The sequence below is a fragment of the Aythya ferina genome (assembly GCF_964211825.1).
Source record: "Aythya ferina genome assembly, chromosome: 1".
Lineage (NCBI taxonomy): Eukaryota > Metazoa > Chordata > Aves > Anseriformes > Anatidae > Aythya > Aythya ferina.
In genome coordinates, this window is record NC_140296.1 from 159,660,635 (window position 1) to 159,688,471 (window position 27,837).

Genomic DNA, 27,837 nt, shown 5'->3' on the forward strand with positions numbered 1-27,837 from the left:
GATAGAACAAAGAAGTTAAAAAAATAAACAGCATAATTACACATTACGTTACATAGCCTTATCCCAAGGCTATGAGACCAATATCTGTACCATCTTGTGTGATTATTGTGACACACAGCAACTTCATTCAAAAGATGCCCTACTTTGTCTTTTCAACTCCCTGCTCTCTCTTTTCACCTCCATCTGGCAGCTCAAAGATTTATTCCTCTTCTCTCCTCATCCTTTGCTTTAGGTTATAGGCTTCATGCAGTAACACCAAATGAGTGGCTGAATCTGTGATTCAGCATCTGTGACTATTTTCTCTCTCCTCCAGCATTAAAGTTAGAAATGTGCTAAATGATACACAAATGACATTTGCTCTCCCACCAACACGTAAAGAGGCCAAAAGTGTATGTATACTGGCTGACGGGAGAAGGTGTTCACCAGCAATAACCCTGCATTATGTTTCACCGCCGTCATGTTTTGGAATCACACCAAATACCTCCTGGATCAGGTAAAGTGTGTCTTTCCGTACTTTTTACGTATTTAGTAAAATGTAGTTCCACTGAGCCAATATGAGCGTCCTTCCTTGGCCAGACTGCAGCTGATGGGAACTTGGATGACTGCAGTAACCTGTTGTGGAGGATGAATTTATACTGGTGAACTGGTTTAACATTTAACTTACAATAGTCACAATAGCTGCAAGACAGATCCTGTGTTTTGTAGGATTCCATAAACTTCCCCCTGTTCACCCCAAGTCTCCATCATAGAAGTTAAAAATAGTCTCTTTATACTGAAGCTAAATCCAAAACTTTGGGCATCACACACAAATTCAACCTCAGAATAACTTTGAATTCTTGGTATTAATATACACTTCACCTTCGAAACAGCAAAAAGTATCAGTGAATTGAGAATGAGGTGAAAATTATCTCCACTGAAGTGATAGGTGCAGACTTGCTTTAGGAAGGGGTTCCCTAAAGCCAAACAAGGCCCTTTCAAGCCCCTGCTGTGTTCTGCAGGAGACATGCAGGGCAGTTTGAGACATTCTCAAGCACAGCTTTCCACCTGCCTGTCCCTCTGCCTGCACAGCAGAGTAGCAGAAGGGATTTTACTCACTTTCGTGTTCTCAATCTGACATCTTGGCATCAAACACAGGCAAGCATGGGTTTGAGGTAATGGGTTGGTCTGGCAGCTGCAGCAGCTGAGCAGCTAGGACACGTGCCCTCACCTCCAGGTGAGGGGCAGTGCAGGCAGCTGGAAATTAATAATACCTTAAACCACTCCAACTGCGTTCAGCAGAGATGCTGGGCTAGAGCCCTCAGACACAAGCACCATTGTGTGTGCTGAGACAGATGGTCTGAATACTGCCAAGCATGTTCCCTGCGAGGTGCCTGGCACCATCGGTTTGTCCTGAGGAAAGCAAGAATTAAGCACGGCAGGACTGCTCTAGGGCAATGAAATACCATCATGTTCTTTCCTCCAGACAGAATATTAACTTGCAGTATAGTTCTTAGGTTGCATGAACAGAAAACAAGATGAAGAGTTCTTGAAAAGAAGTATGTGTTTGTGTGCTATCAAGTCATTTGGTTCTGTGCAAAAGCGTTTATCATAACATTATGAAGAAAGAATGACATTACACTATGTAGCTCAAATTATCTTGTCCTGCAGTTTGACTTTATTGTATTGCCTGCTACCAGAGCAAAATGCATGAGTAATTCATTCACAGCTAAAGCTTTAATGGGGGACTTACGTGTAGGAAAGCAGATAATTTTAACCTCGCTACTGCCTCCCCTTCCCTTTTTTTTTTTTCCAGTGGTGGTCGCAAAATAACTGCAAGTGGTAGAAATTTTAATGTGGTGGACAGTGTGATTATTTCAGATGACCAGAGATCAAACCTCACCGTAAGTCTTAATCTCCTTTACAATACCAAATAGAGGTCTCTTAACGGATTAGGTTTTGTTCCTAAGGCTTTAGGAGGATCTCAGTATTTTGCAAATGCTTATATACATGAAATGTGAGGCATTCTACTGAAATAAATATGACCACTTGTAGGATTATAGTTGCACATATCCTCAGTACAGGATCATGGATAAACATAAGCTACTCTTCAGCATGATTCCCTGTGACATTTTCTGTGTTCTAAAAACTTGTTCCAAAACTGTCCTTCCTGAGCCACCATTCCCAGCCTCCAGCTGCAGGTCTGTTGGAGGAGGGGGTCTTGTACATCTCTCTGGTTTTGTGCTGAGAACACAGATGGTGCCAATGCCTCAGCAAGCAGGAGGTGACTGAAGCTAATGTTGAAATGAAATCTGAGGCTCTGAAGCAGTGGGCACCCCGTTGCTTCCTGGTCTTGCAGCACAAAGACCAGAAAACAGCAGCACCAGGCCATGGAGTTGGGCAAATGCAGCAACCCCCCCTTTAACAGGAGCAGGGGTGGGGAGAGGCAGTGCTCAAGGGGTGCTGGAGAGCTTGTCCTGCCTGTCTCATATGACCTGCATTAAGGGGAAGGAAGGAGAATTTGCTATCACTATTCCTGTCTCACTGCAGGAAATAGCTGCCTGAGCAGTGTGCAATCAGCCTTAAAACAGCACACGGAGAGTGTGATAAATGTGCTTAAAGGCAGACACTGGCTCAGTGCAGAAACTTTCTCAGGTGCTCCGCATGCAGCCGTGATCACAGAGAAGAGGTTTACCAGGTATCTGTATGAAGTCAGGAAGGCTTTAAAATGATTTTGAGTGCCTCTGTTTGTAATTGTACCCACTGTTGAGTGCTTAATGACTGTTACAGCTTTGCTATTGCTTTTCTAGGTCTCTAAGTGTTCTGGAAATGAATCTGAATATCATTACTTAACGCCAAGTCTGAGCCATGCAACAGAGGGTAAAGTTGTTGATATGATATTGAAAGTGGAAACTACCTTTATACCATGTGTCAAATTACACTATCACCCTGACCCCGTGTTCATTAACTACCAGCTGCACACTGAGCTGGATCCTGATCTGGAATTAAAAATATATGTAAGTTTGAAAGTAATAAACTACAATTCCTTATTTATAACATTGAGGGTCATTTTTTGTCTTACCATATTTAGTGACTATTTGTTATCTTAATTTTTTTTTCCCTCTAGAAAGAAAATGACAACCTGAATATTTCTAAAACTGAGGTAGAGGTTTATCTGTCATATATGAATGGTACACAGACCAAAAAGGTGTGGTTCAATGTCCAAAATATTACCAAAAAACCAGACCGTAGCACCATACTGTGCAAATTCAAAAGAGAAGGAACAGACAAGATTGACTTTTCCACTGTGAAAGTTTTTGTAAGTAGATTTCCCTTTTGTTGCAATTTAACAGTGTTTGGATGTTTATGTAGGAAATGTAGCATTACTGCTCTGATCATGCTCTTTTGGTACTTGGTTGTCGGGTTATATTTCTCACATCTCAGCATGCCTCCCTAGCTTAGGTACCTCTAGCAGCACTGAGTTAGCTTACTGCCTGGTTACTGCTGTGGTGCCAGAAGTAGTCTTTGCAGAGCAAACTGAGCTTCCTGCTGCTGAGCTCCAGGAGAGCAGTAGCTTGTCACACCTCTGGCTGTAGCACAGGCATTGGTGATAAAATATTACTGGGATCAGGAGTGCCCCTCATCTTAGATCTGTAAGCAATCTGCTGCTGCAGTGTGGTCATGAAGAAAAGGATTCTGTCATCCTGTTCAGTTTTCCCCATTAAAACTAAATGAGTATCTTAAACTGTGCATAGTAATCACTGAGACACAGGAGAGGAAAAAAAGGGGAAATTTCAATGTGCACCAAGGAGGCCAAAAGACTGTGAACATATGGCACAAAGCCAGGCCCAAATATAAGAACATTAGCATGGATGTCAAAGCTAAATGGCATCTTAAGATATTTGCTCCATGAATAAGATGGAGAAATGTTTTTTTTAAATGCAATCATCACCATTTATAAGGGAGAAAAATGATGCCAGACTCTTACTGCAATGTATGGTGATATAAAACTGGTATAAAACTGAAATAACTCTATTGACTTCAAGGCATATGGCACACAGCAAAGATTAACGAAGCTCTTCTCAATTCCATATCACTGTTAACTGGTCCCCCATCTGTGGATCCTGCCATCTGAGCCAGTTATGGCATGGAAAAGTCTTTCTGAGATTGGTGTTGCGTTTTAGTATTAGTGTTGCCTTGCAGTATTACATGCCCATCCTGCAAGCTTCATAGGAGTAACTGTCATCAAAAGGTCACCACTAAGGCAAAGCAAGTTCAGTAGCTATAATGTAACTTTTTACTTCTAGTGCCTTAAAAACACTTTTTCTAACACCAAGAAAAATGTAAAAATAGGATACATTAAATAAAAAAAAAAACGTGTTTTTTCAACCATATAAATGAATCATCATAGAAGAAGTAAGGTTTCTATGAAAAAAAGGATAAGCTAGGTACTAATGATAATCTAGGTATGGCCCATGAATAAATGTCTCTCTTGCCTGAGTTTTCAGTAAGAAAGAGGTTATTGAGTGTTGGCTCAAAGACAGGATGATCAGTCAGAGTGGAGGTGTCAGAGAAAATGCCATTCTCGTGACAGAAGCAAGATTCAGACAGATCAAGGAGCTCAAGACAGGAAGAGTGGGCTCATTCTTACCACAGCACTGACAAAGAACTGGCACGTGATATTATAGACTTGGTAGGAAAGACTAAAAAAAAAAAAAACAAAACGGTAGAGTTATGAGAGTTGGTGTAGGGCTGGAGAACAGCAAATGTACCATCAGTGTTTGAAAAGCAAACAAATCAAATCTTGATGTAGGTTTGTTGCTTTAATCCTATCTCTGTGTAAAGCTTTATAATGTATTTTGAATGAGAAGCTCTTGAAACACCTGGAGGAAAATGGAAAATGAGATAATTGTCAACTTCTTTTTAATAAAAGCAAGTTATGCTAGATATTTTTATTGGGTAAGATGAGTGATTTCCTCAGAAACAAAAAGCAGTGGTTCACATGTACCTGGAAGTTATTCAGTAAACTACTTAATGCGATCATTATGAAGACACTAGGGATAAGAACAACTGGATGCTGTGTATGGGGAGCTGCCCTTGGGCAATGCTGGTTTTCATACAGATATTATTTAATATCACTAGTGACTTGAGCACAAAAATAAGGCATGTGCTAATAACGTTTGCTGATGACGTAAAGCTCGGAGGCTTTACCAATCCAGAGGATGTTTTATAATATCATGCAGGAGGAATGAAATTAATATAGGAACAGGAGTCAGATGATTTCAGGTGTGCCATATTTAGTCTATGATTCATAAGCAGAATAAAAAGAAGATAAGGAACGAAATGGGGCCACTGACTAGGAGGGTTGTGGTGAAGATTAGAGATAATCTAAGTATGATCTGAAAATTAAATGAGTGTTTTGCCTCAGTTTTCAATAAGCAGGGATGAATAACAGGAATTTCTTCTTTAGGAGCACTTTGGTTGGACATGACAGGAGGAGAAAGGCAGGTGTGTTGGTCATGGAATGACTAACATGTTTAGCCACCAGTGTATTGCAGTCTTACAAAAGGCAAATGGGATTCTAGGAAGGCTCAGACCGAAAGTTATTTGCGTAAGAACAGTGAAAACATATAAACAAACAAGGAAAAATACATTTGATGGAAGAAATAGACCTGTTTTGTCTTCTGCGCTTTGTAGCCCTAGTTTCTTTGCTTGCTCTTGTCCCTGTAGCTGCAGTGTGACTATCCAGTTGGCAGTCTCCAGCTGCCCTGGCTGCTCACATTCTGTGACAAGCCAGTGAATGAATCACCAGATCTCTGCATTCCCTGCTGTAACCCAAAATAATTTCAACCTAACTCTTCCTTTCAATTATCTGAGGCTCATTTCTATCCCCAGCACTTGGTGGTATTCTTTTTCTGTATTCAAGTGTATTTTTACTTCTAGTCTGTTTATAGTCTTAGCTACCCTTTATTTACGTGTTTTCACTGTCCTCTTGGAGATTCTCCTTTGCAAAATTTCTGCCATAATTATCAGTGGTGAATGCTTTAGTTCAATGTCTGGCAGACTTCAGTGTATTCCTAAAAACGAACGTCTGTCCTGCCTTTGACAAGGCCAGTGGTTGTTGGGGAATGTTGTACATGCTTTGTATGTTGTATTTGTTCTGCAACTGACCTTTGGGAACGCCCTGCAGTCCTACTTGAAGAGGTTGAAACATCTGCCAAGAAATGGGGAAGAGGACTCTGTGCCAGGGCCTCTATCACAAATGTTACTTCCCTCATTATCAGCTTGAGCCTTACCTTGCTTTTCTGCTCAGCAGATTAACAGTGTGAGTGCAAGGAAATGCTTTTAGCTATCAACACATGCCTCCCTCGCTGTAAAATACCAGAACGTTTAGCTGTGACTCTAAAGTGCATGAGCCACTTGGACAGCTGGAGGCCTCCTTCTGCCCTTCCTTATGTTCAGTTGAGGGCTCTTGTTTGCAGCATAAACAGTGGCAAAATTTGGTGTTTCACGAGGACTTCCAATTTTTTCTTTAGGCACTGCTCTGATATCCTGATCAAACAACAAATATGGTAGAAGTTGTTTGTTTTGGTTCACATATTTTTTTTCCAAATTGCTACCGTCTTCCCAGGTATCTGCAGAACCAGGGTACTTAATATGCTTCAAATATTCATTAAATGACATTTTAAGTATTGATGTAACATCTGTCCTCTACTAACACAGGCATTGTTTTTCTTCAGGTCAAATTAGGAAATTTTGAGCTTGAAGTCAAACCAACATCATCATATATATATTTATATGTCCTTATTTTGCTGCCTATTGTAGTGGGTGTCATTATAGGTAAGTACCATAATGTGTTTTCAGCTTTTGATTAGCTGCAGGAGATAATCACAACACATAAACACCTACAAAGAAACACTTCAAAGAGAGAAGAAGAGCCAAACCCCAAACTTACTTACCCACAAACTGAAATTTGTCAAAGATATATACACAAACCAAACTGTCTTGTGTAAGACAGTCATAGTCAGGTGGTTTTTTGCCTGTTCTCAATAAGAGTGGACAGTTTACTCTGGTCTGGTAGTGAAGTCCATCTTCTACTACAGCATGTTATAAGACAGTAGTTTTGGCCATTCTGCTGGGATTATTCACCATCATGTAGGGAGGCAAGCCTTAGGACCTACATTTTTGTGTCACAAGTCAGGCATTTCCAGCTGTCAGAGCTGGGCTTCCCTCCCATACCTTGGGGCAGATGTTCTCGATCCAACAGTTTATCCACAGGCAGTGTTTGTGGTGTTTCTGCTCAGTCTCATTTGGATCATTTGTGAATTAATAGTTCATTATGAAACTGAGGAGGTATCATAATTTCATAATTATCCCATTGTCTTTTTGTCACTCCTCTTTTTCTAAATGTCATGACCCAGTTATGTGTTCAATAAATTTCAGTTTAATGTAATAAGTTTGGGGTTTGACTCTTCTTTTGTTTGGTTGGGTTTCTTTTTTAAAAGTGCACTAGCTTTACAACAACCTTATCTAGTGCCTTTTATTTCTCAAAATAAGCTTTAGGGAAGTTAACAGTTAGGAATTGGTTTTCCTGTTCAAAACTGCTTTTCCTGCTTAATCAGGGCTACCTCAAGTAGGTTGTTAATAGCAGAAATGCTTGTTAGAGTCTCTGACTCACTGTGCGGGTTGTACATTTATATATCAGAATATGCTGTACACTCAAATAAAGTTGGATTGACATGACCTCATTACAATAAATGTTTTTTATTAAACATGGTTTTGGATCCAGGTAACTAGTGCTCATGGGTACTATCACACTGGTGACAGTAGAAGCATTAGCCCTTCTGAAGAGTGCAAGTGTATATTAATCTTTCTGTTTCTTAAAATAATATTAAAATACGTCCTGTCAAGGAGCTGTCTGTTCTGAAATTTCGTTACTCTTTTTTTTTTTCCTTCCTTTTTAGTGGCATTCATAGTTACTAGATACAAATCCAAAGAGTTAACCCGTAAACAGAGTCAGCAACTTGAACTGCTGGAGTACGAGATTCGGAAAGAAATACGCGAGGGTAGGTCTAAAGAGCTTTATAGTGCTTAAGTACACAGTATTATTTCTGAAATGAAATGCTCAAGGAGAAGCGCACATAATATAAACATTTTAATTTTATAGCTATTAAAATATTTTTGTGTTGTATCAGAGTTTCTCTTTAATGTTGGTGTGCACTGCAGTAGCAGATAGCCCTAAGCTAATAGGATTGCATGTAATAATTTCCTTCAACAAAAGTGAAGATAAAAATGGATTGATACTTTCCAGCTCTTAATTGCTTTGCAAAAACAACCCCTCTTGCCTGAAAACTGCTCTTAAGGAACATCTATTGGATCCAAGTTATAATTGTGGAGATGATTTTGTGTCAACTAAACTAACCCTATGGGTGGGGAGGGGGGCTGTTTTTTCAGGATTTGCTGAACTGCAGATGGATGAACTAGATGTGGTGGACAGTTTTGGAACTGTTCCCTTCCTTGACTACAAACACTTTGCTATTAGAACTTTCTTTCCAGAGGTAAATATTTACAAGTCTTTCAGTTGTCAGCCCTTCATAATAATAAAAAAGCTAGGAATATAAGGATAAATAACTCAAGTAAATACTACACAGTCATTGTACATTGTTTTCACAAGAAACTTTTCTTAAATCAAGAGCTCCCAGAGAACACTTAAGGCTGTACATCTCTATATTTAACCAAGCCTAAATGCTGTAGTTAAAGCACCACTGTTGAATTTTCAAGGGTTGTGTACTCATCAGTTTCTTTTTGCCCAGCCTCACTAAGTTGCTTGCCTTTCAGGCCATCCTAACAAAGCTATAATTTATCCATTGCTTTTTTGTTCTCATGTATTCACTTCCCATGCTATAGCTAATTAAAGTAACAGTCAGGCAAGCTAATATGCTAGCTAACATCATGGCACTTTCTAATTAGACTTGTGCTGCTGACAGAAATGGTAGGACCTTGATTCAAAGGAATACAGATCAAATGCTTAAAAATTACATAAGTACTTAAGTGCTGTCCAGTTTAGAAATGGGTATTTTCGTTATTCTTTGAAGCAGTTTGTGCCACAGCATGATAAAAGGACAGGAGAGGCCTTTTCTTCAATGTTTTGTTTTTTTCTCTTCTCTTTTTTGGTCGCAGTTTGACAAGCTGGTAAGTGCACTTGCCACAGCTTTCAAAATTATGCCACGTTAACCAGCGCTTATTGGCATTTACTAATTGGCAGAAGCTCTGGTCTCAGCTGGTAACATTTTATTGTGTAACTGACACCAATGAGCAGAAACATTTGGTTAGTGTAGTGGTGTGTTAAGTTATAGCTGGTACATAGTTTATACTATGTCATATGTCACTTACCACTGCTGTGGCCCAGTCCTGCAGCCTTGTCTGCACACTGCTTCACTTTATTGCTGTGCATAATCCAACGGAAGGTTCATCGTGATAAGGTTAAACCCATGTGACGGATGCAGAATTGGGTCCCTTGCTTGTACCATGCCAAACAGCAGATACTAAATCAGATTCATATTCAACAAGTACGTATATGTGATCTTCATATACTTGAGTCCAGTTCTCACACCAAAGGAGGTTGGCAGTATCTCTCCTTCACCTGTTTTAATGCTCTGGGTTTATTTTCTATGGAGTCATTGCAAGGTTCAAATAAAATGGACCAAGAAAATCTGCTTTCTGCATTTCTTCATTTCACTCTGTTTTATTGCCAGGCATATTAGCATAAAATTATGTTTTTATTTTTAGGAATGTATCTTTTTCCTATTGATAATCCCCTGTCAAAACAGTAACAATCTGTAGAAGCTGTCTGGGTGGAAATGCTTTGCAAATAAAATGGAAAGAAAAAAAGGCACAAAGTATGTCACTCTGTTGCATTATGTAAGGTCAGAAAAGGACGAAATCCTTTTTTTGCCTTAGGGAGTCTCATGCCACCTCGCATCCTGGAGATGTTTCCAATTAAGACTTAGTCTCAGTTTGAAATACCTGTAACATGGATGTAAACTTGCCACTGTTAACTCTCTACAGACATGCTGTGTCAGGCAAGTTATTAAATGTCTTCTGGATCAATTTTTCCTGCAAAGTAGTTATCACTTATATTGCAGGAGCATCCAAACATACTTTGTGCTATGTGCATGTGGCAGGAGAGAAGTGCTCTATTAAGCAGATAATGCAGATGAGCAGAAAAGGTTCGGGGACAGTAGATTACAACCTACGGTTAGAAAGGTCGAAGTGATAAACTGTCAACCAACGGTCAGAAAGGTCAAAGTGATAAACCATCACTTCCCTTGCTAACCTGCTCTTCTGGGCATCTTCTGTAGTCAGTGTGAGGACAGACAGCTCGATGTGATTCACCCCACTTGCCTGAGACATCTGCCTCAGGACAGGAGTAGTTGCTGAAGGAGGGAGTCGGATAACTAGGATTAGGAGTGGGGAACCCCTTCTTCTTTGTGAGCTTCTAGCTTCCTGCTGTTTCAGTTTTCTGTATTTAGTCTAGCTTGATAGCTTTTGTTTCGTGCTTAATGCTTATAGGTGTTAAACAGATATTACAGCTATTCTTAAAATATTCCTTATGTTCAGCCTGATTTTTGCTTTACTTGTTAAATCTGGTTTATTACTTTTGTTTTCCCTCCATTTTCCACACTGTTTGGTTTAATGGTACCATGCTTGTTCCCTGTTTGCAACCATTTTTCACCTTTTATGTGGTTCCAGCTGCTTAAAAGGGGGGGAGAGGCACAACATGACTAGGGAGAGGGAGTTTTACTGGCAGGTGTTGGTAGGGATGCTGAAGAAAAGTTATGAAAAAATGTGAATATAGCCAGTAGAGGAATATGACGTTAGAAAAGAAGAGAACAGGAGGCATGAGGAAAGGGAAGGATTAAAAAAACAGGGGCTGCCAGCACCACAGATAAAGCAAGCAATAGTAAATGTTACTAGTGTAAATGTGATGCTCAAGGATACTGCTTTGGGAACATGCAAGTGCATTGGGGGCCTTGCAGGCTGTGAGAGTCAGACAAGAAGCATTTGCAAAGTATTTGAGAACTGTGGGCTTCCTTTTGCTGTGGCAGCTTTTGCTAGGGCTGGGTGTGTGGTGGCACCTGTGCCTCTGTGGAGACTGACAGCGTGGAGACCTCCCGGAGAGTTCATTTGTGAACATCCGTAAAGTGCTTTGCAATGAATGGAGGCAGATGAACTCAAGTGTCACTGCATTACAGAAACTGTATATTTGCCTTCCAGAACAGTGCAGCCGGGAGGATCCCTTACACACCAGCACATTGGCAGATGAAGATAATAAACAGCCCTTCCTGCAGGGCATTAGTTCACTGCTGTGCTAGTGCAGCTCGGCAGCCCAGAGTAACACACAGTAGTCCTGAAGTTAATATCAGGCCATCTTTCGGCGTTTATTTTCCAGTGAACCTGGCAGAAGTCATTGTGTAGAGTTTTTATACTGTAGCCACACTTAATGGAAATCCTAGGCTCTATTTCAAGTTGTAAGCCATCAGGAACAGGCTTGGCGTATTTAATGTGCATGTGCTAGAAAGTTGTGGTATACATCAGAATGATACATATGACCTGTCTTGTATTTTAGTCAGGAGGCTTTGCGTCCATCTTCAGTGAAGACATGCCACAAGTAAGTCGATGGAGTGTGATATGCCTTGAATATTTTGTCATGAGTGATTGCATCCCTTATCTGAGTGTTGTGCTATAACACATCAGATGGCACTTTCATTACATTCCTTGTCCCCATGGGGAGGGTTACATGGATTTATGTATAAAAGGAATTTGATGTGTAAGATTCTGTTACCTAGTGTATGTTGTGACTTACTGAAATAAAATAAACAGAATCTAGTCGTGGCAGATAACAGGCAAACTGTTGGCATGATTTTGTGGGTGTACTAGAAAAGTGTGCTCTCGGTGTGTTGTACACAAACACAAATGCGTTTAAGTAAAATCATGAGACCCATGAAATAAATGCAAAATTCCCATGTATTTAAATGAGGCCAGGATCTTGCCCTGTGTGTTGCTTACCATTTTTCTGAGCATTAAGAATCCCTCATAGCCAAACTACAGCGTACTTACTTTTCTTTAACTGTTCCAGAGCAGAGACCAAACGCGCAAGGATGAAAGCTTCAACATGTTGCATGCTTTAATTTGTAACAAGAACTTTCTTGTTACTCTCATTCACACCCTTGAAAAGCAGAAAAATTTCTCTGTGACAGACAGGTATAGTATGATTATGCTTATCATCTTCAAGACAAAGAGCTAGCAGAAAAAAATCAGCATAGATTGTAGCACCCAAATGTAACTTCCACTTCTTGCAAAATAAGCTTGCACTACTCCAGAACATTTTTCCATGTTCTCCATCTGCACACACTGAGGAAGAAAAAAACATTGCCATTAAACAAGCTATTAAAGAAAAAACAGAAAGTTTGTGCATGTAAACAAAGAGGCAACGGAGCAGGAAAACTCACTTCAAAACTATAAAGACTTCCTGCAGTTACGTCAACAGTTTTACAGTTTAGAAATGTACTGTCACTGAAGCAGGTGTTATTCTGCAGAATTAAATGCAGAGACACAAATTTTGTGTTTAAAAAATAATCACAAGAGCAGATGGACTTGCATTTTTTTATATTTCTTTATACATCAGTGGACAGATTCAGTGCCTGAGAAAGGAAAACTTAGGATATGAACTCTGCTAAAGTGTGTTTCTTTTATTGAAGATGACTGGGAAGAGAAATTCCAAATAATACAGCATTGTCTCTTTTTTTTTTTTTTCCTTTTCTGAACAGGTGCTTGTTTGCATCCTTCTTGACTATTGCACTACAAACTAAGCTAGTTTATCTAACCCATATTTTGGAAGTGTTGACAAAGGACTTGATGGAACAATCAAGCAATGTACAGCCTAAACTCCTGCTTAGACGAACTGAATCTGTGGTAGAAAAATTGCTGACAAACTGGATGTCCGTCTGCCTTTCTGGTTTTCTCCGGGTATCTGTACATTTTTTCACTGCATAAGATATACAAAGAGTATTGTTAACTGATGTCTTCCCTAAGTAATATTAATGGGATCTGTACTAAGCTATGTCTAACATTTAAGGTACCCTCTTCTAGTTTAGGTGACATAGCTAGCTATCAGCAAGGGGATGTAGAAAAAGAGAAGGTCTATAAGAGATAATTGTTTCATTTATTTGGCTGAGATTTGGGTAGTTTTGCAACTCTTGCATATCCTTTTCTTGTGTAAGCCATTATTGCATCTCTATGAGATGTATTTCAATAATAGTAAAAGACTGGTACACTTGTAAAATGCAATTTGTACCTTTCTATGTGAGCTGCTGAAAAGCTACCATGTAATGGAAGTTTAAGGCAGACCATCTTCCTTCCAACTTGTTAACCCCCAAACAGCATTGCAGATTTCAAGAGCTAAATGACTTCAAGTGGAAACAAAATAAGCGTTTTCTTTCATTTTTCAACTTGTTATTTTAGCCCACTTGGTAGCACTTCAATCTTGGTTTCAGTGCTTGGTTATGCTTCCTGTCTCACTGGTGTGATGGTGTCACACTTGGTATCAGTCATATCAATCCTTGCTGTACCATCGATACAGTAGCAGAATTGTTTGGGGTTCAGCACTGGTTTCCTGAAACCCCAGGAGAAAGCCAAGGAGCTGTCAGAAAGATTTTTTCTTGACACACCAGTCATCTTTATGGAGCTGGGCTAGTGACATTATTTGGGCTGTGGGATTGATGTTGCATGGAAGCAAAGATCTATCCTTCCTTGCTCGGGTGTTTACCTGGGCCCTGGGCTTCAGGCTGGACAGGAAAACCCCAATATCATTCCCTCTTTCGTTGATACCAGCGTATGTCCCACCACTTTGCTCCCAAGGCTTTTCTCAGGGGTCACAAGAGGAGAAACCAGTTTAAAAGGAAGTTAGATGTTAGCTTGTTTTCTCACAAGACTGAAAAGGAAGAAATAGTTGATGTATGCATGTGAACACATGCACGTTTTCCCCACCACCAGCTCTTTGGTGGAACTAGGGAGCATCTGCCAGGTGGAGAAGGAGCAGCTTGTCTGTAGTGTACTTGTGCACAGCAAGGGGCTGTGAGCTCTATTGCCATACACTCCAGCTGTCTCTTGCTATTTGCATGAGATTTTCACACTGAAAAGCAAAGTCAAAGGATGGAGGTTAAACAAATAACTTGGTAAGTCTGCTCACAGGGATTTTCTTTCTTAATTGCAAGATAACAATTTAGTTAAAAGGAAATAACTCAATTCGTTACACTTGATTTTTTTTCTATTTATTCATGCCCCTTTAGTGACTACAAATATAAACATGTTCCTTGTGTTTGTTTCATATCCTAGGAGACAATCGGTGAACCTTTCTATTTGCTAGTGACAACCCTCAATCAGAGGATAAACAAAGGACCTGTGGATGCAATAACTTGCAAAGCCCTGTACACACTTAACGAAGACTGGCTGCTGTGGCAAGTGTCTGAATTCAAAACAGTGGTACGTTTGGCAGTTTGCATTACAAAACCAGACAGCTGCAATGTTTTTTTCTTTTTCTAGGAAGGTAAATTAAGGCTGTTAAGGCATAACCACACTAAGGTGATGGTTAAGTTTCCAGATAGAGAAGAACAAAATTAATCGCCAAAGGTTAGGTTAAATGAAGTGTCCGGGTATTAAAATTCCTTCTTATTTTAAAGTGTATTACAAAAATGTAAACATAAGCTTAGAATTTTAACTAAATTGCACTTCTTCAACGAATGAAGGAATGGAATGCAGAGGTTTTATTTTTCTGTTGTGTTTTGTTGTGGCTAATCTTCAGGCAGCTGTGGGCTTCCATGTTATTAGCTCCAAATTAGCAAGGTTACAGAGTGGTGCATTTTAATTAGCTGCTTGGTTAAAAACAAGCTAATTGGGAAACTTAGCTAACTTTCAGAACTTTACCATAGATTTCTTTCCCAAAACAACTGCAAAGTGCTTCCTATTTTACAGCTACAAAGAGAATTCTTTGAATACTGGACTTCCCTGACTGTCATTCTGAAACTGAGGGGAGAAGGGACAGCAAAGATTACTGCATTTTTAAGCATGTAAAATCTGTGACTTTTTGAGTAGAAGATCTGAAATACTTCTAGGAGTAACCAGAGTCCATTTTTTCCAGAATTTCTAAATGATTTTGAGGCTAAGAGCTTAAAAATCCACATTTCCAGTCATTTCCTCAGCTTCCTTGCTTCTCAGCTCCTCACTTCTTATTGGAGTTACCAGACATACTTAGGAGTATGGGAAGTGTGTCTGACAGGGGAATTCAGAGCTTGGGAGCAAAAACGGCCAGGCAAAGGCTGCCATGAAAAGGACAGTGCAGGTGCCAGTGGCTCTGGAGGAGAAATTAGGCCTTTCCACAGCCCAGATCTTGAGCCTCAGGTAGGGCTGGAGTTTCCAGGTCTGCCTGTTTTCCATGATTGCAGCAAGAACCTGGAGGTCCTAAGATGCCTTGTATTGGAGTAGGTTACATGACCCTGGAAATTGTGGCTGGTCAGCACCCATTGGACTGGCAGGGGCAAAAGTTGGGTCATGTAGGAAGCTCACCAAAATGATTGCTTTTCTGTGGCACATTTCTGAGTTGTCATTTTCAGCTGACAATTCTTGAACTACCAAATTTATAGTCAAATAGACCAAAGTTCTTGAACTACCAAATTTATACTCAAATTCTTAGAGCCATTTACAAAACTGCTGTTGGAAGCATCATTTGAAGATACTTCAAGCCAAGTTACCGCTGTGTGCATTTGGAAAGGACATTGGACTGAAAATTAGTTAAATGCATAATACCATATCTGTGTTTTCCTTGTTTGTGCACTGCATTTGGGATCGAGGGTAAGTTTAAATCCATTACTATACGTAGCCATAGGATACAAAACCCAGTAGTTATGCAGATAAATACTTTTCAGGCAAGCTCAATATGCCTGTTACTAGTAGACTATGCAGGAATATCTGGTCCTGTGGAATTGATTGTCTTTTCTTATTTATAGCACAAATCCACATTGAGAGATGACTCGGGGGATAGCTGACTGTGAACCTACAGAACATTGCCTTAAATACTTTTCCCAGTACTACTTCTATGCAAGCAGTTGTTGATAGGGTCTTGCAGGCAGCCAGCAGTGAAGAGAAGAGACGAGAAGTGGTCTGAAGGACTCAGTATCTGTGGGGAAGGCTGTCTGCAGATGGATGAGGAAGTGAGAGTAGATAGCTTTTCTCAAATGTTGGTTGCTGCCCTTGTACTTCTCATTATTTCTTATTTTATTACTTTTATCACTTATTCTTGCTTTTTAATGGTACTGCTTTAATAAATGATAGTGTTACAAGATTAATAAGGCAGCTTGCTATCCTGAGGTTCAGCAGTGTATTGGACTCAAGTGAGAAGTGGCTGAATATTCCCTTTAAAGCTGTCAGAAGAGGGGAGAGGATCCTGCAGTAGAATTATGGGGATGGAGCAGAAGGACTCTAGCTCTGGATGGACAAGGAGAAAGTTTTGTTTGGTGTTTTGTATAAGATTTATGCCAGAAATTAAAGCTGTACTGTGGAAGAGATTTAGGTGGAACAGAGAGGCTTTCTGGGCTGGGAAAGCAGGCCAACTGTGCACGTTTTCTCTTCAAGAATAGCACTTAGCAAGATGCAGAAGAAGTCAGCTTTTCTTCTGTCACTAACACCATTTCACATGCACTGCAGTGACATACAGGAGCTGTGAGTGTACAGACAGGGAACCGAGCATCTTTTTCGCCTTTCTTTGAAAGCTAATCTCTGCCTAAAAGATTGCATTTTTTGTTGTTGTTGTTTTCTGCATCAAGTAAGTTCTGAGCTGTGTTTGCACATTTGGTCACTGCCATAGTATTCCAAGTCTTGCAGTCTTTTGTAAGGGGTTTATTTAGTGCTTTTCAAAGGTCCCACCATAGTGGTATGCTAAAGCACGCTTGTCCAGAGCACAGCATACAAAGCAACCCAAAAGTGGGTGTTAGGAAGTTACTGCAGCATGTCTGCAGACAGACAGTGTCCAGAGTTTTAAGGTATGTAGACACTTGAAGATGCAGGGAGGCATCTAGTACAGGGTTGAACTCTGAAATCAGTGGCAGGGCACAAACAAGGGTGTGGGCGCGGGAGATGCAAATCCTTTCAGGAGTGAGACTTCCATTCCAAACCAATAAAAGCAGGATACAGCCAGGCTCCTGAAAATCAGGGGGAGTCTTCTCCTAAACACATCACTTAGGCCCTTGGGCAGGAGAAGGAAGAAGTGCTGGGTGTGCATAAAGAAGGACAGGAGAGTTTTTCTAAAATTCAGGCCATTTGTAACAAGGAAAAAAAAAAAAAAGAAAAAAAAAAAAAGTGCATTAGTTTTGAATTACATTAGAGCTGTTCCTTGGCTGGGCTGTGTGCCTCTTTTAAAAAGGCCACAGACCTTGGGATCAGCCAACCCCCTACTGTTACCACTCTCTGCTGGAAAGGGTCAGATATTGAATAGGGCCGGGCTTCTGAAGTCAATACTCAAGCAGAGGAATTGAAAGAAGGATGCTTTTAAAAGCGTTGGTCCAGTGTGAGCTGGGGAGCTGTGTGGTTTCATGCTGTGCTTATATTTGAGTATTGAGAAATAAAACTGCCTTTAAAGAGACTTGGATGTGTCACAGAGCCTTTCAGAGTCTGAGGAGGCAAGTCTGCTCTCTCACAGGCAAACAAGCGGCTGCACCTCTCGGTAGACAATTTGCTCAATGACTAATGAAAAAACACTGTCCAGCTGAGTGTTAACATTTGACTGAAATGTTGTTTGTTATTTTTTTTTTAATAGAAAAGCTACACAGTGTGGACCCAGTCTAGGAGAAATTCTTGGTGGAATCTCTCCTGTGGGAACTCAGGGGAGGACCTGTTCATATGGTAGACTTCATGCTTGGGCATTTAAGAGCTACAATCTTCTCTTGAATGGTCACTACTTAATTTTAAAAAGGGATTTGGGCTGTTGAATTCTATGTGCTGAAATAAGTTTGCATTTTTGGGTGGGAAGAAACAATCTAATTCACCCATTCAGACGAGTCTTTTATCGAAAGTGAAGCGAAGCTGTGTGGTAAAAGGTTGTTTAAAGTGTTGAACTGCTTCACTAGTTAAAAGAAGGGTGTTAAAAGAGTGGGAGGGATGTCAGGGAGCAAAGCAGAGAGAGGGAACCCAATTTCCTACTGAGACACCATGGATGTGGTATTATTGGTCATACGTGTGAGAGATAAGGAAACTATTAAAGGCATGTGACACGTGGGGATTTTCATCACAGGAAGGGACACAGCAGCCCTTGCTAGGAAGTCAGCAGTGCAGCTGTTGTCTACAGAAGAGCCTTCCGAGTTAGATACGGATCGAATACCGTACTGTAGTACAGTGCCCATCTAGCCCAAATTTAACTCCCGTAACATTTTCTGTGCCAATTTCTCGGCTTTTCTATAACCTTTTGGCTGCTGTGGAAGGATCATACAATCAATCTGATTATTCTTGTTTGCTGTATTTCATGGTCTGGGATACAAGGACGTAGGTTTAAGGCAATATCGTCTGTACATGATGGTGCTGTCTCCTTTACACAAATCTCTTTCACTGATCAAAAGGTTTTCATGTTCTGTTAGACTGTCTGATAAATGGAAATGTATGCTGTTCAGATGCAAAGCTGAACAGAGAACAGGGTAATGAATAAGAGCCCTTGAATTTCTGAGATGAATTTTCTTTACATCTAATAAAAGAAAGGTATAATGCATTCCCTTATTAAACCACATCTAATTTGTTATTTGCTATGTTTATTAAGAGCTTTACTGAAAAATTCCTTGTTTGAGATTCATTTTCAGGAAAGCTACAAATCTGAAAAATCATCTGTAAACATTGTCTTCAAATGTCATTATTACTGTCACAGCATGAGTGAAAAATGTTGGGTTTTGTTTGTTTGTTTGTTTTTTCCCCCCTGTGTTTTAGTTAGGTTCCAAACTAGCTCCCATACAAGTAGTTCCAGATGCTTGCTTTGTTCTCCTGAAATAGCCCTTAACAATTCTTGCAAACTGCGTTGAGTCTTTGCTGAAGAGCACTGTGACTTTGTCTTGCTAACCACTAATTTCTAGTGCGCAAAATCTCAACTCTAGATATTGCTATGTTGCACCAGATGTCCTATAATTTCTTCCTGAGTCTTTCCTTAAGCTAACTGGCTTTTTTTGGTTGTTTGGTTGGTTTCCTTTACAAAGTTAGCAAGCTTAGGAAAGGGTCTTACAAGGTTTCCTCATGACTTCCATGTATCCCCCTGCTATTTCTCTTAGTGTTTTCTGACCTTCACAGCTGATCATAAAAGGCTTTCATAATTGTACGGTCATTTCTGATTCTTTTTCCTGTTCTGCACTTTGTGTCTAAATGCAGTGATTGTGACTGTCAGTTTCTGATTAATGGTTTCTAAAGCCAGGGATTGTGCTGTCAGACAGGTTGAATCTGATTTATGAAAACTTCAGCTACAGAGAGAAGACATAATAATAACTGGCTTTCTTAGCTCCTCATCAATTGCTTCATTTCTTAAGATTAACTTCTGCAGGAAATCGTATCAGCAAAACCGCCTGGCTCTCCTGGTTTAGAGACTTTTTTTATGTGTTCAAATATTTCTTCCCATGTGACCACTTCTTTGAGTCATAAAGTATCATTGTCCTCACATTATGGATACTTTAGATTAAGGAGCCTGTAAATGACTTATATTCCACCTACCTAAAGGACTACATTTCTCTTTTTGCAGTCCAGTCACTCTGCAACTCTGCAGTGAGTTGAGTGGGGCTGGGAGGACTCTCGCATGCTAATAAGTGAAGAGGCTGCACTTCTACGTGCGATCTATGTGAGAGCATGTGCTGAAAAGGAGATTCAGAAGAGTAAAGAACAGTTTCTCTTGACAGTCCAAAAAGAAAAAAAAAAAAAAAGGAGAAGCAGGAACGTGAATATTGCAATGTAGGAACAAGGTTAGGATGAAAGGATTGACTAAAGGAAGGGATGTTTCAAAGGATGTAAAGGCAAATCAACATCAGTTACAGAGTGAGCAGAAAGATCAGTTGACAAAGACTGATTCAGATGTAGAGGAGAGCTTCCCATTAGTCCCTGTCCACATTTTTATCCTACAAGGCCATGACCTCAGGGCAGTCAAAGTCAAGGACAGGACTGTTGTCTGTTCAGTTGGTCTGTGGGCCTAACCAAGCATGACTCCCTTGTTCCTATGCCAATACATTTTTTACTAATTTTCTGCATGAAATCCTAACCTGAGGCAGGGCATCCAGTCTGCTTCTCCTTCTGCAGCCACCACTCCCACATCTCATTCTCCTCCATTCTGTCTGTCCTTTTGGTCAGCTCATTTTCATCACAATTAAGCCTCTCCGTGTCCTGATTAAGTTATTGTCAGTTACTTCAGGTATGTCCTAGTCTTCATTGAATCCTGATCTTCATAGATTTGCAAGCCTGCTTTTAATATTTCTTTTGCTTCTATAGAAACAGTAAAGTTAATTAATGTCTTATTGGACTCCTTTTCGTACCATCAGTGAGTGGGAATTTCCACTCTTGCTGGCTAGTAGAGCAGAAAATAGCACTTTACAGCTAATATTAATTATTCATTTTTCTAAGAAGAGAGAAAGTACGTCCCTGGAGCAACCTGGACAGAAGTTCTTTCCTTCACATGACAGCATGAAAAAAAATAAACATTTTTCGTTGCTTCCTCTTTTAACAATCATTCCTTTACTGAGTCATACCTATAGTCCTCACATTTCAGTCAAGAGATAATTTTTGTACCAGAAGTGTCCAACAGCCAGAATGAGTCAAGTAAGTAGATTTTCCCATGCAGGCACCTACAACTCTTACTTTAATTCTGTCCCCAGACATCTCCAGCAGAACGTCTGCATTGGTGTAGTGAACAGTGAAGTGGGGGGAAGCAGGCAGCGGCACTAGAAAAGATTTCTCTTATCACCCTGCACTAGCTGTCCTGTGCTCATCCTTTTTTCCCCTACCTTTAGGAAGCAATTGATCTGCCTGACCTGCCCAGAAATACAACCTGACTAAAAAAGTTCCCCAGAGATGCTCACCCAGTCTCATTGGCACCTTCCTCTAGCCCATACTTACCTTGTGTGTCTGCAGCCTGGCAGATGAGTTGTTTCCCAGCCAAGAGCTGCTCTGAGCTGAAGGGCAGGGGTGTTGTACCTAGACAGGCCATGTTGGAGTATGACCTGGAGTAACACTGCGTAGGGTAAATCACTCTTTTCCGTGTAGATCTGGACCAGAGCTTTGGGTTCTGTCTCCTGCAACATGCTTTCCTTTTCCCCTGCTCCTGCAGTAGGCCCTGGCTCTCCTGCCCCTGGGGACATGGCTGTATGCAGTTGGACACTGACATATCCAAGGGAGGTGTATTTTTTGGTATGATACAAGGTACTCAGCATAATCTGCTGGTGTAAATATGTATTTTAACATTGCTTCCTCTCTGCTTGAAATCAGTCGTGTTTACCACGAGACTTACTTAGCAACCTTATCAGATCTCTAGTCAGTTATAGTTTTAAGGCATTCATTTCAAAAAAAAAGATCTGCTTTTTTTAGAACAGTATTTTTTCTGGTCTACTGTCGTTTGCTGTAATTCACTGAAGTAGGTTGGCGCAAAAGCAAAATGCAAGATGCGTTTTTGGAAATACATGTCTTTGATTCTTCAGACACAAGGAGTTCTAAATGCTTCATCATTTAGTTCCTTCAAATAATCTTTATTTGAAATAGCTTTAATAATGAATAAGTTGTAAATTAGTCAGGATTGCTGTCAGGAGGTTTTCTATGCCAGGTATTCCCTGTAAATCAGAATAACATGTGTTTCTACCCCAGACACTGAATGTGATCTTTGAAAAAATCCCGGAAAATGAGAGTGGAGATGCCTGTCAGACCATTCAAGTGAATGTGCTGGACTGTGACACCATAGGCCAAACCAAGGAGAAGAGCCTTCAGGCTTTCCTGAATAAGAATGGCTTTCTCTACGGTCTTCAGATGGATGAAATTGGTCTTGGTAAGTGTGTTACCGTGTTATATTTTCAAAAGCTTCACCGACAGAGGGTGGGCAGAGAATGGATTGAGAGCAGCCCTGAGGAGGAGGAGCTGGGGGTGTTGGTTGATGAGAGGCTCAACATGAGCCGGCAATGAGCATTTGCAGCCCAGAAAGCCAGCCGTACCCTGGGCTGCAGCAAAAGCAGCGAGGCCAGCAGGGCAAGGGAGGGGATTGTCCCACTCTGTGCTGCCCTCGTGAGACCCCACCTGGAGCCCTGTGTTCAGCTCTGGGCCCCCAACACAAGGACATGGAGCTCTTAGAGCGAGTCCAGAGGAGGGCCACGAGGCTGATCAGAGGGCTGGAGCACCTCTCCTGTGGGGACAGGCTGAGGGAGTTGGGGTTGTTGAGAAGGCTCCGGGGAGACCTGACAGCGGCCTGCCAGTGCCTAAAGGGCCTACAGGAAAGCTGGGGAGACACTCTGTGTCAGGGAGTGTGGTGATGGAACAAGGAGTAATGGCTTTAAACTACATCTGCTTTGCTTCTGCAAGGAGTTCAGCATGCAGTTACCAGCAAACACGTTACCTTGTGCATCTTTCTTCTATGTATGACCATAATGCCAGGGCACGCTTGTGTGAACAAATAGCATCATTAGGTGAAAGTACCTCTGAAAATGCTGTCTTGACCAACACAAAATGAAGGACCAGTAGCTTCCAGGAAGCCATCCAGGCTGTCACGCCAGAAGAGGAATCTGTGTGTGGGATTGCAATACCACTCTTGTGTGAACTTGCACAGGGACAGAGAGAAAACAGAGCTCAGTTGGGAGCCACTGGTACTAAAATAATTAGGTGGTGTTTTACAAGCATCTGTACAGCGAGAATATGGTTGAGGTGTAATTGTTTTCTGTTGCTGTTGTACTGCAGAACTTGTGTCTGAGGAGCAACAGAGAGAATTGTTGGACATTGATGGTTCCTCAGAGGTGTTGGAAGATGGGATAAGGAAGCTAAATACCATCGGCCATTATGAGGTAAGCATGAAAACCATACCAGTGAGTTGAGAAGCAGGTATTTCCCAGCTCCTAAATGCTGACTGCACAGAAATAGCATGAATGATCAAAATCATGAAGATACAGCTGAGCATCATCAACAGAAGGAGAAAAATATGACACACAACTTTCTTGCCAGTGAGTCACATTTTCTGTTACTCTTCAGAGAGGTTTGCTTGTTGCAGGGTTTCTTGCAGAGAAACTCTTACTTCAGGCAGTCATTCAGTTAACAGATCATCAGATTTCCAGTTATGGACACTACCTTAAGCCTCTTATAGTCTTTGCTGCTGAGTTTTTGTCATGCCATGAGGAATTGTGCAACTTATCCCACCATGTATTTTCTTCTCTGAACTTTTGTGAAAGATCATTGAGAGCCAAAATAAAACAACGACTAGGCTAAGTTTGATCTTCATTCTCTTGAAACCTTCTGCATCACTCCTTCTCTTTTTGTCTCTTTCTGCTTCTATCTACTGTCACCATTTATACCCTATTTTTGCCCATCCACTTCCAATTGCAAACAAGTCCTTTCCAAAGCTGCAATTCTCTCTCCATCATTGCAGCTCCACGCAGTGCCATATCTAGTGGCAGAGCCCTTTCAGGAATAGCACGCGGCAAAATCATAGCAAGAAGCATTGCCTGTGTAAGGGATTTCCACTGAAGCTAGCCAAAATAGAGGGCGAGAAGCTGCGATAAGATGTACAGGAGACAACTGGCCTCAGGTGATACGGTAGCTCACATTTTGATGCTTACAGATAGATGCTGGAAATGGAGTTAGTGTGCTGAGTGCTTTTAGTGAGCTTTCTTCATGCTTTCATGCACGTTGAAGTTGAAAGTCTGGCTCTTGGCACAAACTCAATTTTTATTTATTTGAAAGTTTTGCTGCTAAGTGTAGGTCTGTATCCTGCAATGTAGCATGGTGCTGAGAAGCCCTGATTGAGCTGCTGCCTGCATGAGCAAGTACAGCACCATCCACAGACAGGAGCAAGGACTCCTAACAGGACTGTGGCAGCCTGAGAGCACAAGGCTGCTCAGGGCTGAAGCAAGCCCCTTTGGAGCCACTTCACAGTTTTCTATGGGAGGTTGTTGCCCTCCTTACATTGGAGGGAGGCAGAGGTGAAACCAGATGTCCCCAGTCCCAGTCCAGTGTCCTAAATACAGTCTCCTCTGTGCCTCTCTTGAATCATATCTGTATAACGTGGAACTTCCCTCCACTCAGTAAAGATTTTGTACAAATTAGGACATTGCAGTGTTGCAATCAGTGTCTGTGCAGCAAAGGTCATCATAGATTTGAATCTGATTAGGTACCTGAACTTCTGTCTAATGTGATGGTACCGACACTGCCAGCCCTGTTACAGGACAGGTGCTCCTTAACTCCCCATGGCAGCTCTCTGCAATTCTGAGCTCGTGGCACGCTAAGGCTCGTGGCTGCCACACCTCGTGGCAGATGAGTCTGCTCCACTTGGTCACCGCCATCCCTGGGTATCTTTGTCCCAGACCTTGTTTTCATCTGTGGTTTCTGCAGGCAGATGCAAGCTAGATAGGAGGTTCGGTTGTTTTTGCAAAGCTGTAACTATACTAATTATAGCTTAGCAGCTGCCTTATGGAAATCGTGCTGGGTATCTGGTAGATATTTTAGTCCTTTTTTTTTGACCTTGACAAAGCTGTAGATTTTAGGCAGAAGCTCAGAGGCATTTTAGGCAGCGGCTTGGTGGCAGGTATCAGCAATTAGCATATCCAGTTTATTCTCTTGTATGCATAGTAATGTAAAAAGGAATGTAAAGCTGTCTAGTTATCAAGCAGAGCAAGAAAAGGAAACCTGCATACAGAGTGTGAGCTTAGTAACATTGCCTGAGGATCTCCAGCTTACATTTCAACAGGACCTAGAGTTTTGTGGCAAGTCTGATTTTTTTCTTTTTGCTTGCCTGCCTTAAGCACTAAAAACTAACCAAGTATCTGGAACTGGGAAGTACCATCATGTCTTTTTAAGATAGTCAAGCATGAGGGCTGCATTGTAAAGGTGCCAGACTCATCAACTACTCTTGAAAAAACAGACTTAATTCCTACAGTAATTCTAAAGATGTACAAATAGGGGATGTTTGCTTTTTGTGTGTTGTTTCTGAAGGGGGAGAAATCACTACACCCTTCTTAAGATCTTCATGTGTCTCTTTATGCTCCTTTTGCTCTAAGTCTGTGCTCTTAATAGGGATATCGATATGATTATTTATGAGGTCTGCACCATTGTTTACTTGAGAGTAATCACAAGTCTCAACAAAAAAGCCAACAATTATCATGCAATCTTATTTCCCATGTAAGAAGTGAGATAGAGACCCACGTTTAGATCTGCTGTCCAGTCACAGATCTCAATTCCCAAGCTTCACACACTAGGAACAGACAGATCCTGTTCACTTGTCTTCAGGGAGGAGCAGGAGGACTCTTGGTCTCTCTGAGTGCTTGTGTCACACTACGAGATAGCCTTAGAACATATCCGCACTTGCTGCTGGGTTTTAAAGTGCTCTGTGCTATCTGGAAGAGCTCTGAGACTCTGTGTGATAAATGGAAACCCTGCGAAATATAAGGCTTATAAAATACATGGGATTTACTTTCCAAGAGCAGATTTCTTTGGCACAAAGACACAGCGTTTGATAGAGTATCTTAGTGTTTAAACTGGTTTCTAACACTGGGCTGGCTGCCAAGGTTTAAAAAATACTTAAATTATTTTGGCAGACATCCCTTCCTAGAACTGGCCAGTTGTTTTTGTAATTATAGAGGGAAGTATACTAGCACTTGGCAAAACCCAACGTGTGACGGCAGAGCAGTGGTGTAGCTCTCAGCGGGAGCTGTTTTGGACTTTCCTTTGACAATAAAAGCATGACTTGCCTCTTTCTTTCAAAGATAATGGTTTCTATCCTGGCAGCACTATAAATTCAGGCAAGGAGGGGGAAGATTTTTCCTAGAAATCACAAGGTAACTAGGTATGGATTTTGACCTTACAGTCCATGGGTCATAAATATTTTGGTCACTTTGGGAACTGAGGTTTGAAAATAGCTCTATGGGGAACTGGGTTAGGCCCTAACCATGACCTATTTCAGCAAGATATCTTTGGTTTTGCTTTCAGATTTCAAATGGAGCAACCATAAAAGTCTTTAAAAAGAAGACAAACACTCGATCAGGTAACAAAGAAACTGCGCTCTATTTAATCTTGTGTGGAGAGTAAGCTGGGGATGCAGAGAAGTGAGCTATGGCCAGTTGTATCTTGGGCAACAGGAGAGCAGCAAAATTGGCACTTCAGTATAACAGAGCCAAATGGAGAGCCACCTTACCCTGGCTCTGCGCCTCTGGCAGGCACAGTGGGCCTAGGAGGAGGGAAGAAGGTGAAGGAAAGGACAGGAGGACTTGCAGCCCTTGGTTACTGAGTGATTCAAGGTGCAAACTCGCAGGCAGGAAAAGAGGGCAGGGAAGATGACAGAAAGTGCTGACTGATAAGATCGGCACAGGAAACGTGCCCTGCTCCAGCGCCCTTGCTGTGCATCAGCCCCTGGGGAGAAGCAGCTCCCGGCGAGCGATTCACCTCCCCGTCAGAGCAGACATCTGCAGCCAGGAGAGATGTGGCCCCGGGGCATGAGTCACGGGTGGCACTGCCCTCGCCCACAGCAAGAGCAGGGCTGTCTGTTCCCAGCCAGCTCTCAAGCCTGACCTCTGCCCACCTGCAGAGTGTCCTTAACAGACCCAAACCAGGCGGCCGTCCCCTCTGCTGCACGTTGTCCTCCCCTCAGAGGAGCTGTAGTTTGCACCCGCTTCACCCAGCAGCGGATGACGACCATCAGCCATCCAGGTTGGCACACGGGGAGGGGAGCTGGGGCCTCTGCATTTCTGAGGCTTTCCCCCACACCACAGGCAAGAAAGTGTGACACCGAGGCTGCTCGCTCAGCATCCTGACGCGCGCCGTGATGCACAGCACGGTTTGCAGGCTCGTGGCTGTGTGTGTTGCTAATGCCTGTTTGCTTCCTGCTGTTTAGGTGTGGACTACTCCGACGAGCACTGTCATCTGGTAAGTTCAGTCCGCACACTGCTGCATGGTAGATTTAATGCTGGCCTGTATTTGTGTCTGTGTCACCTCTAATCTCTTCGCTGACAGATTTTACCAGACTCTGAAGCCAACAAAGACGTGAAAGGAGCGGGCCACAAAGGAAAGCAGAAATTCAAAGTGAAAGAAATGTATTTGACAAAGCTCCTGTCGACGAAGGTGAGCTGTGAAGGTCCTTTCTGCAGGGAGGGCTGGTGTCAGGCTTGGCTAATTTGGCACAATGGAAACAGAATTTTAAGCAGAAATTATGCAAGCTTTCTGTATGTACATCAAATGTTAAATAAAAAACTTGTGAAAGGCACCCTGCTGACTACAATTTATAACCATTTGCAAAGATGACCACGTTTCAGGTTTTCTAATACTCAAGGTCTACAATACTCCATTATTCAGTCTCCATCTCCCCAGTAAGCACAACTTTTTTTTTTTTTTTTTTTTAAGGTTAAATAAAAAATGTAGTTACTGGGGTTATAGAAATGAGTTTTGCCACTGGGCTCCACAGAGGAAAAACAGTCCCTTCTGTAGGAACAGCTCTCAGTCAACATTTTCCTTGCTTTCTGGTGGAGTTTTCCCAGCTTAAAGGGAAAGCTCCCAAGACCTGAGTTTCAGCAAATACTGCCCATGAAATCAAATAATCTTTTAGGGTCTCAAATGATATCT

General features: G+C 41.5%; 1 protein-coding gene across 1 annotated transcript in view; it reads left to right on the forward strand.

Moving 5' to 3' along the window:
- The window catches only part of PLXNC1 (plexin C1), a 68,915-nt gene that overhangs the window by 32,272 nt on the left and 8,806 nt on the right, over positions 1–27,837 (forward strand). The window contains exons 11-26 of the mRNA XM_084496473.1: positions 314–493; positions 1,793–1,880; positions 2,787–2,993; positions 3,104–3,295; positions 6,717–6,816; positions 7,941–8,042; positions 8,431–8,534; positions 11,606–11,647; positions 12,116–12,240; positions 12,807–13,005; positions 14,374–14,520; positions 21,898–22,075; positions 22,975–23,078; positions 26,212–26,266; positions 27,113–27,144; positions 27,232–27,339. Of these exons, the coding sequence (XP_084352599.1) occupies positions 314–493; positions 1,793–1,880; positions 2,787–2,993; positions 3,104–3,295; positions 6,717–6,816; positions 7,941–8,042; positions 8,431–8,534; positions 11,606–11,647; positions 12,116–12,240; positions 12,807–13,005; positions 14,374–14,520; positions 21,898–22,075; positions 22,975–23,078; positions 26,212–26,266; positions 27,113–27,144; positions 27,232–27,339 (1,963 nt within the window). The remainder of the gene's footprint in view (positions 1–313; positions 494–1,792; positions 1,881–2,786; positions 2,994–3,103; positions 3,296–6,716; positions 6,817–7,940; positions 8,043–8,430; positions 8,535–11,605; positions 11,648–12,115; positions 12,241–12,806; positions 13,006–14,373; positions 14,521–21,897; positions 22,076–22,974; positions 23,079–26,211; positions 26,267–27,112; positions 27,145–27,231; positions 27,340–27,837) is intronic.